Source organism: Harpia harpyja, chromosome 9, assembly GCF_026419915.1.
Source record: "Harpia harpyja isolate bHarHar1 chromosome 9, bHarHar1 primary haplotype, whole genome shotgun sequence".
Taxonomy (NCBI): Eukaryota; Metazoa; Chordata; class Aves; order Accipitriformes; family Accipitridae; genus Harpia; species Harpia harpyja.
In genome coordinates this window covers 40,303,579-40,320,229 of record NC_068948.1, presented here as the reverse complement: position 1 = coordinate 40,320,229, position 16,651 = coordinate 40,303,579, and the positions used below count along the sequence as shown (strand labels likewise).

Here is a 16,651-nt window from a genome sequence, read left to right as displayed (position 1 = left end):
AAGAAAGGAAGTTGTCTAGAGTAATATGTTAACATTGAAATGGAACTTTAAATAAAATATTTAGGATTAGAGCTCTAGATTCATGTATTGTTTTTTCTAGACCTTTTCCTTTTAAGAACAGTTTTCATACGTGGTTTTTCGCTCTTACTTGCTTAGTGCTTGCCTCCCTTTGCTGTGCATATGTGTGCTGTTAAGTCACAGAAATGTTACAAGTTTTCATGAACAGCAGTTCATTCCCAGTAATAATCTATATGGTGTGTCACTGGTTCAAATGCATTATCAAAATGAAGTCATGGCATACACTTAGCTTGGTCTACCTGCAAGTGCCATAGCTGGGTTGTTGTATTTGCTGTTAAATTCTGTATTTGGTGGAAGTGATATAGTCATTTTCCTGAATAAGAGTAATGCAGAAATGTATTCAATTGTTAATGTGTAAAAGATGATTCCTTCAATTGGTAACATCTGTTTCTAATGAGGAAAATGGAATCATCTGGGATTGTTAATGTAGAGGGAGTGACACTTCTCCCTGGGACCCTCTGGGAGGGGGTTTCTAACTGCGGAGGTGAGGATGTGCTATGAACAAAGCATGAGACAGAGAACAGGCTCTGCTGGACCTGCTGTTGTTTGACAGAATTGGGTGATTCATACAACTATGATAGTGTAAGCTTCCAAAAATAAAAGTTAACTGCTTTGTATTTGAATACGCCTATATCCAGTTTGGAATACAATGAGGAAATTTTTAATTTTCACATAACTTCCTTGTTTCTCTGTATGCAAGATACTTGGAGAAGTTACATTTTAAAAAAAAAATTATGTGCCTCAGTACTTGTCTCTGACATTTCTTTATAGGTTTTTGTAGCTCTTTTTGTGAGAAACCACAAATTTTACTGATATTTTACTGACATGTTCTTGGTGTTTCTCTGTCTGCTTTAAGTCTGAAAATGTGGCTTCAGAGTGCTAATGTTGTTGAGACCATTTCCAGCACTTGGAAACCTACTTAAGTCTTTACTGCTTTCTGTGGTTCCTTATTAGGTTATTAAATACTTTTTAAAAAGTATCAGAGTTATATAATCTCAGATGGAAAGAAAGAGACCTCATTTGATAAATCAAGAGGGCTGTTCTGCTTGTAGAGGTGGTTGTTAAGGTCACTTTAAAGCGATTACTTTAAAATGTTGTTTAATATCCTTATATGGAAACACTCTTTGTACGTTTTTCATAGCGTTTTCTTTGTGCTAGTTCCTATTAAGAAGCTCCCAGTCTGCCTGTTCCTAACAGTTTACTTCTTGCATCCTGACAGGAACAAAGGAAATGACCCATTTTCCTTCCCCTCTCTTTCTCTCTCACTGGAATACTGCTCTTACCAGAAGACGGTAGGATGGCACGTTCCAGGCCTCTGTATTTGTAGTGGAGGCAACTGTAACTGAATTTAGTGGTAATCTGCTCCCTTTGATTGCTGGAAAGCACATTGTTTAAGATAGGAATTTGTTGGGATCCAAAATGAAACTTTGTTACGTTATCCACTGTTCAAAAACAGACTTGGACACCCCTATACTGTAGCATAGTGTCCCTTTTTTCTGCTAGACCTGCTAAATCGGGCCAACAGTTGTTTGCAAATAAAGTTTTGCTGCTTTTTGCAAGTTAATACAATTGTATCCTGTCTATTCCTTTCTCTTTGAAATATTTTGCATGTGCTGCTTTGCTTATCATAACGATTCAGATAGTCCTTTGAAAATCTAAAGAAAACAGAACAACCATGGCTTGCTCTGTTTTGCCTTAGTTGTTGGTTTTTTTAAATTTTATTATGGAAAATTGATGAAAAATGAAACGTTACAATTTCCAGACGTGGGACTATCCAGAGTGTTGTCAGACACTGAACTTCATATTGTTTTAATGTTTGAATCAGTTGTGTGCAGTCAGACATCAGGATTTCAGCAGTCCTTGATGCATAGTGTAGTCTGGTCCATTGACAAGTGATAACTTGTCAGCAATGTTTTAAGTGCTGCAGTTATTTGATGCTGTAAGAAGGTGTAACATATGCTATTTTGCTAATTCTAAGGTTTTGATTTGTAATGATATGGTAAAGCTTCAGGAAAGACGGCTCATGGTCATTGGGGGAAAGTTGGTTGGTTGAATAATTTTCTAGGAAGCCTCACGAGGGCAGTATTATGAATTGCAAAATGTGTTGAGGCTGAATATCTGAGGCTTCATTTGAACCTCAGTGCCTTATTTAGGTGTTGTGGAACAGCAGTTTTATCTTTTTTTTTTTTTTTTTTTTTCTGGCGAACTTTTCGTTAGAATATTTCTATTCTAAGAAAATACAGTGGGGAATAACTAACTGGATGCTTGTACACAGACATTTAAGCATGCGCTGCAGTCCATGATGTGATCAGAGCAGCTGTCCTGCAGCTTTGGCTACAGCAGCTTTTTGGTCAGAGTAAGACACAAGGTGAATGTGGTTTGCCCGGTTGGAAACAGGCTTTGTAAGTTATATTTGTGGAATGATTTATTACAAATTTAGCTTTTTATGAGATGACAGACTAATTTTGAAGCCAGATGTGTCATAATCAGTTGACAACACTTTTGACTCTTCTGCTTTTTAATCAGTAGTTTGGGTAATGCTACAATGGATGTGACTATACTGTCAGTTTAAAGCAGAAGTAATTGGAGAATTTGCCATACATATTTAAATCTGAATTTTTCCCCCTTCTCACCTTTAACTATAGGCAGCTGCTCTGGGTGGCTTCTCATCTGGCATTACTGTGAGAAATGGGCCAGAAGGTCTATCTACATTAGCACTCAGTGACTATGTATGAACTTTTCTAAACTCTTGAATTATGTTACTGATTTTGTAGACAAGGTGACAACAGAGGTTTCCAAATGTAGAAACAAGATGTGGACAGAGCAATGAGTTACATCTGTCAATGAGGCTGTGGCTGTCTTTAAGGATCCGTAACACTGGTTGGCTGGAAGCTGGAATGAACCCTTGCATATTGGTCAAAGACAAATAAGTCCTGTTTTTTTCAAAACCATTCTTAAGGGATGTTTCCCAGGCTGTTTTAAGGAATACCCAATTAGAGGCTGTCAGAAGATGATTAGGATCAGGACCTCCCTATTTTCCAGGCAATGGCTGTATTAGGCTTTCATTAGCAAGCAAATGAACTGCGTATGGGGGAAAAGTAGTTGGAGGAGAAAAAAAACCAAAACCTTTCCTTGCTCACAGGGTGGCTGGTGTCTGCACAGCTGCCAGGATTTGAAATGCCTGCTTCAGGGCAAATGAAATGCCATGTGAGCTGAAGACATGTTTTCTTTAACACTCCAAGTTGCAATTATGCTAACTTTGACTTTTCCTTTAGTCCAAAGCTTTGTATATTTCTGCTAGGATTTGACTGTCAAACTGCCAGTGTCAGAAACTGGACTGTATCCTGCTAGAATGACTCCTGCTACCCAACAGGAAAGCATTTCTATCTGAACACACAGGTGCCTGCATAGGTCACTTCCCTGCTTTCCCAGGCCAAGAGCTGCATTGTCAACAAACTAAGCTGTGAAGTGCTCCTGCCACTTCTGTGTTTCCTGGCAGCTCTGCGGCTGTTCTAAATAAAAGGGCCTCGCTGTTGCTGTGATAACTAATCTATAGCACAACTAACATCCTTGAGTAAAAAGATAAGGGCTTGCCAAAACCCAGCTGTTCTGAGTGTCTGAAACTAAAGAACAAATCTTTTTGATAGGCCTTCAGATCAGGGTGAATTTTCATGTCCAGCGTGGGTTAGCCAAGTGCCAAGGTTCTGCGATGTTTGGCGTAGTGTTCAGATTCAGCGATAGTGCTTTGAAGTGACTGAAAATAATGTTGTAACCTTTACCTGGAAATCCTATAGCTGTCCTGTTCTCAGGAGAATTTTTGTATGTGATCATAATTGTCAAATATAATTTTTTGGACAACAGTTAGATTACATTCGCCTATTTGTAAACCGTCTTTAAGAAACATCTAATTCATAAGTGGAAAGGGTAAAAATGGGAGGAAAAAGGACCTCCTTATCTATTCTGTGTAGGGGATTTGGAACCGAGAATATGAATTTCAGGTTTTGTTAGCTAATTACAGAATCAGGGAACTTAAAAGAAAAATTACGTCAGGAGTACCATGCATACCTAGCATTAGCTTTCAGTTGATACTTTTCCTTCTTTAAAGACAGGATAGATGATAGATGTTTAAAGATACTGATTTCAGTATTTTGAGTTTTAAAGGAATCTTTCTGTTTTAAAACTTTTAAGTATTTAAATGAGGTATGCTGGTTTGATAATTCTGTGTAATTTCTTTCCTGTGAATAGCTTCACAGAAGCAGCCATTTTGATTATGGCTTGTTTATTCTGGTAATCTTTGAGTATATGACATTTCATTCTACTAGAATAAAATGTGATTATTATATGCAATTGACCAGTCTGAAATTAAAATGAATGTAATCTTCAAGTCAGCTAACATGCACTATGGATTTTATTTTCCAGTGTCTGAAGCTTGGAGTGACGAAACATGTCTCAGTCGGGTGAAAAAGTAAAGGTAAAGAGATGGCTGCATAGCCAAAATTTTGTTTAGAACCTATTCATCTTCTTAAAATACTTGTGGTTTTACTGAAGTGGTAAAATAGTGAATAAATGATACCTTATTGCTTCAGATGTGTTTCTTAAAAGGAACTGTTCAGTAGAAACAGAGCTTGCGTGTGATTTTAGTAATAGGCTTTCGGATGTTTGCCAGCCATTCAGTGTTTGCTTACACATTTAGAATGGTGCCTTCACCTAAGGAAATGTCATTTGACAAACCTTCATTTCTAATGTTTTTGCCCATCTGGGTGAGTTTTAAAGGGATTGTTAGCAAATAACTAATTGCCTTTTAAGTGATTTCCCCTGTATCGCCCCCTGCCCCACTGGAAGTATGGTATTGTATAAAAACTGTTCTCATCACGAACTCATCTGTGCAGCAAACATTTGGTTCCAGCTAGCTCATAGGTCCCTAAATCAAGTGGCTGCAGCTCTTGTTTAGACTCCTATTAGGTTTTCAGTCAATTGATAACAGATGTTGAAGCAGACTGCCCTTTTTATAGCCCAGATCTCTTTGATAAGTTTTTCAGGCACATTTCTTTTTCCTGCTTTTGTGTTAGAACTTAGACATTGTGAAGATAGGTGAACAGCTTAACGAGTAGATGATAGATCTCTATGTGATTGTATCTTGGTAATCGCTGCATTACTATACAATGTTCTTGTTTTTCTGCATGTAAGTGTATGCATTATTGATTTTTATAGAAGCAGATACCAAATTTGAACAGATATTTTTGACCCCTAGCTTAAAATCTTAGGTATTTTTAGCTATGCTTACAGTTTAAGGTTAATAATAGTGTGTTCTTGCAAGCTTGCAGATTTTTTTTTTTTTTTTTTTTAATCCAAGGGGAGACTTTTGTTTATGTGTAGCTCAAGGTACCTAGCAGATTTCAGACTGCTTGGTAAATGGACCTGTTTCAAGGTCTGCCTTGCTATAGCAGCAAAAAATTGATTAATTCTCTATTTTTCCATGTGCTTTATATACCTCTGCACTTTATTGTATAGAATCAACTGAACTCTGTTTCAACTTTTTAGGGGGAAGGGGATCTCATTTATACTCAACTTTTGTTTTCTTGTCAGTTTTCTGACTCGGCAGGCTATGTGGGATTCGCTAATCTGCCCAACCAGGTTCACAGGAAATCTGTGAAGAAGGGCTTTGAATTCACACTGATGGTAGTTGGTAAGTGACTTGTTTAAGTATTTTTGACTGTTAAACAACAACAACAATGTCTTTCACATAGACATATATGTCTTCCTACTTAGCAATTGCCTGTTACACAGAAGAAGAAGCTTTGAACCTCTGTACGCTCTCTAATTAAATATCTTACTATTTTGTCATGTTTGGTAGGAGGGAGTATTTGTAGTGATTAAAGATGATGATTTTGAGCCAACAGGACATTCTTGTATTCCTGACTCATTGTCAGATGGTAGGGATAGTTGCTTAATCTTTCTTTGACTCCCATTTCCACAACTGAAGGCATGAATGCACATGGTGAATATCTTGCTGTTGAAATGGTGATGCTATTCTTCTGTTTTCCGCTGTTCTATACTGACTCACTCTGGTATTATAACTAAACTTTTAATTTGCCTGTTCTGTGAATGAGCACCTGCAGGAGTTTTTGATGGGAAGGCCTTCAGGCACAAAGCTGTTGTAAGTGACATGTTGAATTATACTTGCATTGAATCAGTTTAATGTTATACAAGTGCAAGCAGAGTCCACAGTACTATCACCTTTTTGTAGTAGTTAACCTTGAAATTGCATGTTATTGAAAAATGAAAATAAGAAGAGATGCATAATGCTTCCTTCTTATTCTCTGTGCTCTGTAGTACTATTTGGGATTATTTGGTGACAGAGCATTCAGCAATGTCTGTAAAATAAATAGGTAATTTGTGATAAGTGTAGAGTTTTTTATTTGATGTAGTTTGTGATGATAAATACAGATACCTTCACCATCTCTAGGATTAGGTTAGTAGCATCTAAAATAACATGGCTAGTTGTTCTAAATGCTGACTCCTTTGATTCATTGGGTTAGGAAAAAAGTGACTTTTTGAAATTCAGATTTAGTGATTGCATTTATAGGTTAACTTTATTATTTTGATGTAGGACAAAATTCATATGATCTGAAGTTCTAGAACTATGCAACTTCTTAGGTGAATTTTGAATAATTTTCTCATGATTTTCTGTTTCATGTTTCATAGGACATATGTATCCTAACTATAAGGGTGCAAAGCTCAACTGTTTGGGATTGCTTTATTCATTCTTCCTCCTAACAGTGTTCCACGTTCAATTTCTAGCTTAGGAAAACCTTAAAGCTGTCAGAAGTTTTCAACAGGAGAGTTACAGCTCCTGATTTTGTAAGTTTAAATGAAAAAAAAAAAAAAAGCTTTTATTTCCCTGAAGTAACCTAACTATCTCTAGATCTATAGTCAGTGCTATATGACCTTTCAGCTTTTATTATGAAATCTGTTACAGTAAACTTAGCATTTTCATGTAACATTTATAAAAACACTAGAGGCTTGTTTTTCCTGTGTTTTTAAAGTGCTTAGCTGAACCTTTGATGTTTTTATCTCAAAAAGTAAGGTGTGATCCTGATGAACAAATTATTTTTCCTCCATAATGTGGGCTTGGGGAAAGACGAGGTGTTTTAAAAAGCCTGGAGTAAAAGTTGTACATGCTTAATAACCTGAATTATTTTGTTTGTAGGTGAGTCTGGCTTGGGAAAATCCACTTTAATTAACAGTCTGTTCCTGACTGATCTTTATCCAGAACGTTATATTCCTGGAGCTGCAGGTAAATGTGGTTTTGCAGTTCCTCCAGCACATACCCTATGAAATTTCATGTTCTTTCAGTTAACGTTGCTTCATTCTGATAACTTCACACGAGACCCTTTCTTCATGCTGTCTAGATGTATTTTAACCCTCCAAATTATATTTTTTTGGGCTGTCATTTTCTCATTTATATTTCCTTTCAGAAACTCAGCTTTTGTTGTTTCTTCATCAATTGTTGTTAAAAAAAAAACCAAAACAAACCTTTTAGGTGTCAATATACCTAAATGTGGGCTTGCTCTAATCCCCACTTCCTTTTATGTTTTTTTGCCTGTCATGCCTTAAATAGTGGTTAGAGGTGTAAACACCTTTTGACAAAGAATCTAGCATGCTTCTGAGTATTATAATTTTATTTTTGCATATTGTCATGAGTAAATCCCCTTTTTTTAGTTCATTGCTTCTTGTTTATTTACAAAAATGTGGTGGTAAATTTTGCCTAGCTAGCTTGGCTTTTTCTTTAAAGTATTTTATGTCATGTAGGTTACAATATACTTCCGCTTGCATTTTCTCTTCTGTTGATCTCTCCTGCAGGGGTTTCTGCAGCAACTGATAGGCATAACAACAATCAAAATGTTTTTTTATTTTAGAGAAAATAGAGAGAACAGTTCAAATCGAAGCTTCTACAGTTGAGATAGAGGAGCGAGGGGTGAAACTGCGTTTAACGGTAGTTGACACACCAGGATATGGAGATGCCATTAACAGCCAGGACTGGTATGTGTGTAAATACTGCTTTGCTTGACAGAGTTTGTATCTTACGCAAACACTACTCTAGTGTCTCTCTCTGAACTTAAGTGATTCAGCTGGTGATCTTCAGATAACTTTGATGTACTAAGAGGAAGCAACAGGTTTTTTTATTCTTAACATTAATTGAACGTTATCTTGAATTCATGGTAGAGGGTCTTTTCTGAGTCCTTGCAGTTAAACACAATTTCTAAGTACTTCAGCATTCTATTCTGGGTGCTCATCTTCATATCATCAGTGGCATGATCATTTCGTTTGTGTGAGTTTTCAAATCAAATTTCTCTTATAATTTTTGTTGCCTAAAATACACATCTCTAGTGAAACTGTATTACTTTGTACAACTTCCTGTTTCAATTTTCTAACCACCTTTTTATGTTTTCAAAAGGTTTGGCTAGTGTTCTCTAGGCTGTCTGTGATTCTCCCTCAAAATTAATGGCTTTTCCTCCAGTAAGGTTCTCTGTGACAACTGTAGTCAGCTTTTTGTCTCCATAGCTGCTCTCATAGGGCAGAATTCTGGTGGAGGGAATTTTTTTGTTTGTCTTTTACTTTCTGTGTCTCTGCCCCATCCAGTTTCCATATTTTAAGACTGTACTTTTCATTCCCTCTCCTTTATATGTACTACTAGCAATTTGGATATAACTGCATTTTTTTATCATCAGTTACTACTTAGCTCTCTCTGACCTAAATATCACTGATAATCTTTAATGGCTGAAATAATTGTCTGCAAATATACTGGACAACAAACGTAATTGCTTTAGCATAAAGATTATGAGAAAGAAAATGGTAAAATAGCTATGAAGGAACTGGGCAGTTTGTAACAAAATTAGAATTAATAAGTTTGTTCATAAATGTAATTTCCAAATCATTGTCCTCATGCACTTTAACTGTGGAAAACTGATCTTGTGATAACCTTTTTCAAATAAAGATGAGATATATTAATGTGCTTACTAGGATGCCTGAATTATTCCAGTGCAACTAGAAGCTAAACTTTGAATTTCCATTTGGTTGTCTTTTAAGAAGTGCTAATAATATTTATTTTGCTTAGCCATTAATTTTTTATTGACACTTTTTTGTGGTGGTGGTAGCAGTCCTAAGGCAAACAAAGAGTCCCTGTGCAGAGAAAGGGAGCATAAAGCTAATACTGGTTGATTTGAGTTCTTCACTGTAAGTTGAAGATCAGGAAGGAGGCAAATAGCTGATAAAATAAACATCTGTAATGCTAATAGAATGTTTTGTAATTTTTTTTCTTGACAGAATGCTGTGTTATCTGGCACATTCTGAAGAACATTATCAGATGTGGTTTTTCTTTTCTTTCTATGGTGTACTGTAGAAACAGCAAAAGTAAAGGCAGTGAAGTTACATAATATACTAAATGAGAGTTTGAAAGTGAAGCTGTAGTGGGATTTTTATTTTCCTCCTACTTTATTAAGTTAAAGATAATTGAACTTTTAGAATAACACTAAGGCATCTTTCTGGACTGCAGCATGGTCATGCTTATTTTGTGCGCTGTTGACTAGAGCTTCCTTCCGCTGGAGCTAAGAGCTCTGCAGCCCATGTATTGTGTTACGTAGAGCTCTTCCTGTTGATTGTGTTCTAATGCCCTTTGTTTATTCTGTTAAGATGTTTCTTAGAGACCTACGTGTTCAGATTTTTCCCCTTTCTTTTTAGAGGCTTGCTAAATAGAGTCATTCCATGATGATTCAGACCAGTAGAACAATTTACTGGTTTATACTTCATTTTCTGTGACAAATATTAATCATCAAAATACAGTATGGGAACAAATAGTACTTACATACTACAAAATAAAAAGATGCAGTTAATTTTAATTGTCTGTCTCTAGTCTCATTTTCTTATGTCACATGAAAGACTTTGAGCCATGAGGAGTGTCATTTTGACGAAGTCTGTTAGTCTTTACAGGATGTCGTAGGGACTTCGATGGATAGACTCTTCGTTTAAGACTGTAGTCAAGACTAACGCACTTCAACTACCTTCCTTCCTTGTTACTTCAGAGGAAGCAGCAAGTTTGTGTTCTTGAATTTATGTTTGTGTTCAGGACCATTTACTGCAATTATGGTTAACAAGTAGATGGTGCTGCTCTCGATCCAAGTTTTATAAAGCGCTTTTTGGGGGGAAAGCTGCAATTTGTGCAGACTAACTGTTTTCCAGAGTGATGAATTTTACTAAGGTTAGTTTTGAACAGAGGTAAATCAAACTGACACGATGTCTCTAGGAAGCAGCAATCACTGGTCCTGTTTCAAGTATCTTCATCCTGAGCAGGCTTCCTAATGGCTTTTGATGTCTGTCTTTGTGTTGACGAAGGGGCTTAATTTTAGAGTTTGACTTTCAAGGATGGGAGCTGGGGGTCAATTTTATGTATTTTCTATCACAGAAGAAGTGCTAGTAAGGATTATATGTTGTCAGGAGTTTGGCCAGCGGGTCTCCCGGCTTGGAAGAATAACAATGTTGGACTGGTAAATGAGTTATTAGAGAATGTGTTGTACTAAATCTATGAAGTTGATTATTTTTTGTTTTCCAAATGCTGTTGTACTTAAAATAGCCTGTAAGAAGAGGTAGATGATAACTGCAGTTAACCATAGTGATAATTGTTTAGATTCTGTGTGAAGCTTTAGTGCTAGCTGGAGTTCTGTATTCTAGAATCAAACTACACCTAGGATTGCTCTTGGCATCAGCTTAGGCATGTGTTTGGAGAACAGCAAAATTCTTTGTGGTGGGAGGTTTGAAGCACAGAATGGCTCTTCCATGCATAAGGACATTGGGATCATGAGAAAAGCATGTCCTTAAAGTAACATCTTTCATCAGACAGAAGAGAAAGGATCTAAGGAGGGGATGAAAAAAAAAAATTGCTTCATGCACAGATTTGGGATCAAATCTGGCATCAAAAGGATGGTTGACAAAAACAGTCTACAGATTAACTTGTTAGATGTTGCTGATCGTATACCTCATTTCATCTTGGTTGCAGTGTCACAGGTCGTTCTTTGATAACTACTTTCTGGCTGCTGCTAACTTTCTTTTTTTACTGGTTTATGTTAAGTTGTATTTTGTGGTTTTTGGCAGCTTGGTAATATCATTCATTTTCCCCCAATGGGTTTAAAGGCAACCGTTGTGTTGTTTGCTGTTACGATACAGGATGTGCTATCTCCAGCGTAATGATAGCACAGTGGTATGAGCCAGGTGTTTCCCGGAAGTCAGGAGGTACAGGACACTAACGCCATATTTATAGGGAAAATTATAGCTGTTAGAGCTAGAGAACTGCACGTAAACTAATTACATTGCCAGGGAAGTGTGCGATAGTTGTTTTCCCATTGTTTGTGCTTGGTTTCTGCCCTAATATTTGTACGTCTTCAGTTTTGTTACCTTTCACCAGCTAAGAGGAGAGTATCTAAGATCAACAGGAACATAAACCATGTTGTCCTTTTTCAACATATTTAGGTATTAAGATGCTTAAGGTCCTTAAAGACTTGAGCAGCACTAAGGTCAAAACTGAATAAATTCCGTGTTTTGCTGTGTTGTCTTCTGTAGTATGGCTTATAACAGTGCAAATCTTGCAAATGTATAAATGTGTGTATATACATTCTACTATGGATTTATTCCTCCTAGATTCAAAAGCTCACTCAACTTTGGAAAATCAAATTCCCTCCAGGATCTCTTCCATCATTCTGGTTACTTTCTTTCATGATCTTCATTACAGCCACGCAGCCCAGGGTTAAATTTCACTGCCTGTCACAGTATTTGCCATCAGTCTATGTGTTCGTTTTCCAGATTACTAATTCTTTTTTTTCATGTTCTTTTGTCTGTTTCCTCCTTAAATTTCTCTAGTCAAGTTTGCACTTTCTCAGCAACAGAAATACTATTTTTCAGGTTAAGCTTTCTGTTCAGTTTTTCCCCAAGTAGTTTAAGATATGTTCATGACACAGTCATCTGCCTAATCTTATCTTCATCAGTGTGTTCATTTCCCTTCCCCTGCAGTACTTAATATAAAGTGTCCTTTTACATTAATGTTGTTTGCAGGTGTCTACATGCTCTGGAATATCTTAAAACAATCTTCTTAGTAACGCATTGTGTTTTCTTTTCTCTCTCTAGTCACTGCTCTTTGTATCTCATTAATCTATGTGAATAAATTTTGTGTTCCTTCACTTCTTTGTAGCACATATTTTAAATTGCCTTGAACTAAGTAGGAATTATGTTTCTTTGCCAACAGAAAAGGATTCTGTAATGTAACCAAAATAGCTTAAAAAATCGTGATGCTGTAGTGCATGACTTGCAAATGTATTTGTAGTTAATTCAAACAGACTAGACTACCAGAATTTTCATAGGTAACTATAGAAACCTAGCTCTAGGGTCAGGGTTGTAAATCAAGAGGATATCTGGGATATGTCATTTGTCAGCTGGTTTAAAAACAAATCCTCACCCCCTACCCCCAGAAAAAAAGCAGAAAAATCCTCAATCTTCTGTTCCTGTCTGTTGTCTCAGCACTGAGTGCTTTTTTTTTCTGAGCTTGCACTTGACCTTATTATCCAGTGGCCAGAGTAACACTTGAAAGTAGCTCTAGGCATAAATAGATACTTGGTGGTTGCTATGAAAATATCTTTTTGCATTATCAAAATACTTTTCCTCAGTAGTAGATACAGTGCTAGGAAGTTGAATTTTTGTAACAGAAACGTTCTTAGAAGTGTGATTCTCCTCCTGTTCTTATCTTTTCATAATTCTTTTTTTTATTATTTTAAAGCCAATCTAAGATGCCTCTCTTTCTTCCCCCACCTCATACCACAGCTTCAAAACAATTATCCAGTACATTGACAACCAGTTTGAAAGATACCTTCATGATGAGAGCGGTCTAAACAGGCGCCACATTATAGACAACAGAGTCCATTGCTGTTTTTACTTCATCTCTCCCTTTGGGCATGGGTAAGAAAAAGCTCTTGAGCTCTTGTATTTTAGGGCGTTATATCTTGTTCATAAGTCTGTTCATTACTTGAACTGGAAACTTAACTTTAATGTTAACTGAGTTACTTCCCCCACTGTCAGTTAGCCAATGCAATTAAAATGGTCTTTGGGGATTAATGCTCTCCTCTGCTTTGTCCCCTTTTTGGCATTTAATATTGTTTTGAAGCAGTCAGTATTATGTTGTTTATCACCCAGAAACATAAGAGCTTGTAATACCCAATTTATCTTATAGTGACAATTTTAATTATGCTTCAATCTTTACACAACCATGCTGATAAGCAAGTGCTCTGACTTAATTTATTCTGGAAACACTATTTATGTAGATACTTGAAATAAATAATTTTTAATACATTTGGTCTGTTAAAAAAAGTAAACAAACAACCCCCCCCCTTTTTTTTCCATTTTTTTCTGCTTGTTGGCAGGCTGAAACCATTAGATGTAGAATTCATGAAGGCTCTTCATGGAAAAGTCAACATTGTCCCTGTGATTGCCAAGGCTGATACACTGACGCTGAAGGAGAGAGAAAGGCTGAAGAGAAGAGTAGGTCTAACACTTGATCATGAGTTCAATGCAACCCATACAGTGTTAAAGCCAAATATAAAGTAAATTCAAACTGAAGAGGGCTGAATGATATTGGCCAAGGACCTAATCTTCAGGAAGTGTGAGGTGGGAAATCTTCACTGAAGTCTGATGTGCTTTACCAGTTATGCTTGCTAAGAATCTGGCCATTCTTGGCTCATGTATCTTAGCAAGCAGTGCACCCCAACAGAGCACGTTTTGAGCAAAATGATTGTAATGAGGGCTCAAATCATCCTGAAATGCATGTAGTGTGTAGAAGTTTCAGACTAGCTCTCATTTAGTCCGGTGGACTGAATGCCCATTAGTGGTGGCAGTGCATTAGATATGGTCTGAGAGTGTGTCTTTAGTTTCATTGAAAAGAAACTTGGTTTGCCTACTCTAACTGTGCTGCATGGTTTGTAGCAAAATGCTGTTAAGTTGGGGTGATTGGAAACTTGCTTAATAAGTGCCCCCATGATACAAACTAAAACACTAATATAGAGGCAGGACAGTTAGGCTAATATATTAGCATGATGCTTTTTGTAGCTCCGTTGTTACAGAAACATGTATGTCATCTTGTATATGTTTTTTTCCTACTAGGTTATGTGTTCATGTGAACTACCAGGACATAGTCAGCATTGCATTGGAAAAGGGCTTTCCAGAGAGTGGTACTAAAGTAAATCTTTTTGCATTGGAAGGTTTACTTGCAGTCTCGAATTTTTTTTGCCAAACCTTTCCAAGACAGGCCAGCCACTGCCAAATATGGCATTGTAGTGAATTCTACAGGAATAAAGTACATATTTGTGGTTGTACAAGCCTTTCACCTTAAATTTAATTTCATTTAATATCATAGAATAATCTGGCCAATGAATGCAAATATTCAGTCTTTCCTGGTTTATTCTCTTGATTCAGAATGACTTCATGCACCTTCCTTGTTAAAGAAAGGAATAGGTAGGTTGTGAGATTGTATTATGCTGAGAGGTGGTTCAGGAAAATTTACTGAGATCAGAAGCTTTTTTCAGGTTCTATTGACTCAAAACCAGTACATTCAGTTGTAAAGTCTAACAGATTTGAACCCTACAAAGCCTGTGAATTTTTACAAGTTTAATAACTTATGCCTTGAGGAGTATAGAGATAATTAGTACTTCTAAAATGCAGTCTATACTTTGCACCAGAGTATGCAAACTTTTTTCATGGTAAGATTATATCTTAATCTTTTATATCTTAATATCATTTTATACTACCACTTTTTGATTTTCATGGAGGGCATGACAGATTTTTTGATTGTGATCCTCTGGCTTCCAGTAGTCCTTTAGCACGGCTATTGGATCTTTATTCCAATGGCTTTTCTGTGTGGGTATTTTTCTGTTTTCTTGAAGAGGGAGTACAGCTTTATTTAACTGGGGAAATAGTATAGTTAAAATCATGCTTACAAAATAGTACATTACCTGAACTCAACCTAAATTCAGAAGATTTGTTTGGGGTTTTTTTGAGGTGGACCAGTGCCACAATCAAAGGTGACTGTGGTTTTTGTAGGCCTGTAAGCAACTACAATTTGGCAAGGTAAGGTACTGCTGGCGTTGCTGTTTTGTTTGTATAAAGCTCAGTGATGTAAGAAAACTTGCCCAAGAAATGGAATAAATCCTCTGTATCTGAAGAAGTGTAAAGTGAGGACAGTTGTGATTGTAGGAACCTTGTACACAATGTAGGTAAATGTTCACTGAAGGGGGGAGAGGTGTTTATACAAAAGTGTCCAGCTTTATGGTGAACTAGGTGAAAGGAGGAAGGAAAAAAAAAAAAAAAAGTCATTCATTGAGTTAAAAAGGACCTCTAGATCGTGCTGGGAGAAATTGTGTCCAGGCTCTTGAGCTTTTATTTTGTTCCTCCACAAATGCTATGAGGAGATAACAGGTACTGTGAGCAAATTGAAAGAACTCATAGGGAAATAACAAGGAGAGATGTGGCTGCTTATGCTGGTTTTATCGCTTCTCTTTTTCTGTGTCCGTACTAATTGGGTGAAAGATTTTTATCTGATAGTAATATTGTTTGTGGAACTGCTACTTTTTATAAAGAAACTGTATTTGATCTTTCAGCAGTGTCCTTCAGGCTCAGTTTTCATAGGTACTTATTTTTCAGTTCAGCATTTGGTAGCAGAATGATGTTGAAAGATTTGAAGCAGGCATTTAAATGGAGTGTTAATTATTTGACAATATAATTCGGTGGGAATCTGAATGTTCTGCTTTGTCAGTTCAAAAACATAAAATAAACTGATATAAAATAGGTTCTAGCTACAGTCATCTTTCACAAAAGCAGTTCTTAGGTGAAATGAAGAGGAATGTACTCTTACCAGATTTCAATATTTGCTGTAGTTGTTTTGGGACTCTTTCTTCTCTGCTGTTTTTATCTGCTGCTTGGTGGTGTCTCTTAGGGTCAAGTACAGTATAGCACAAATGCTGTTTGACATTTGCTTCTGTGTATTGTTAAAACTGGATTTTAGCTGAAACATGGCAGTAGCACAAGCAAAAATGTTTCCCAGTGTGAATTTAGAATTGCTTGTTTTTCAGTACAATTCTGTAAGTGATATTAGATTGAGGGTTTATGATGCACATTTATTGTGGAAGATGGAGATGAATCCCAGTTTACACATCCTGTGATAAACAGATTAATTTAAAGGCAAACTCTCTTCACCATATTCAGTGCCAATCCATCTCTAGTTCTTTCTAGTTTGAGCAAAGTTACTTTTAACTAACTAGTCTTTAAAACAGTCTTGACTTACATACATGGACACCGCATTTATGCATTGGCTAAATATAACAAGATGAATGACACTTATGCCGTAGTCTGAGGGAGTGGTTAGGAAACAGGTAAACAAGTCTTCATTATTTTTGTACTGCTGGCAAAGGTCACTCTACAAACTGAGTTTATACTAAGTCAAATGTATAATGTGGTTCCAAAGCTTTGAAAGTCTAGCTACTGT

At 36.5% G+C, this 16,651-nt stretch overlaps 1 protein-coding gene across 2 annotated transcripts in view; it reads left to right on the top strand.

The window, feature by feature from the left end:
* The window catches only part of LOC128146382 (septin-2), a 40,368-nt gene that overhangs the window by 1,115 nt on the left and 22,602 nt on the right, over nt 1–16,651 (top strand). For both annotated transcript variants that reach the window (XM_052797680.1, XM_052797679.1), the window contains exons 2-7: nt 4,498–4,549; nt 5,665–5,764; nt 7,289–7,375; nt 7,998–8,121; nt 12,943–13,077; nt 13,539–13,656. In XM_052797680.1, coding sequence (XP_052653640.1) covers nt 4,523–4,549; nt 5,665–5,764; nt 7,289–7,375; nt 7,998–8,121; nt 12,943–13,077; nt 13,539–13,656 — 591 coding nt within the window. In that variant the 5' untranslated portion in view covers nt 4,498–4,522. The remainder of the gene's footprint in view (nt 1–4,497; nt 4,550–5,664; nt 5,765–7,288; nt 7,376–7,997; nt 8,122–12,942; nt 13,078–13,538; nt 13,657–16,651) is intronic.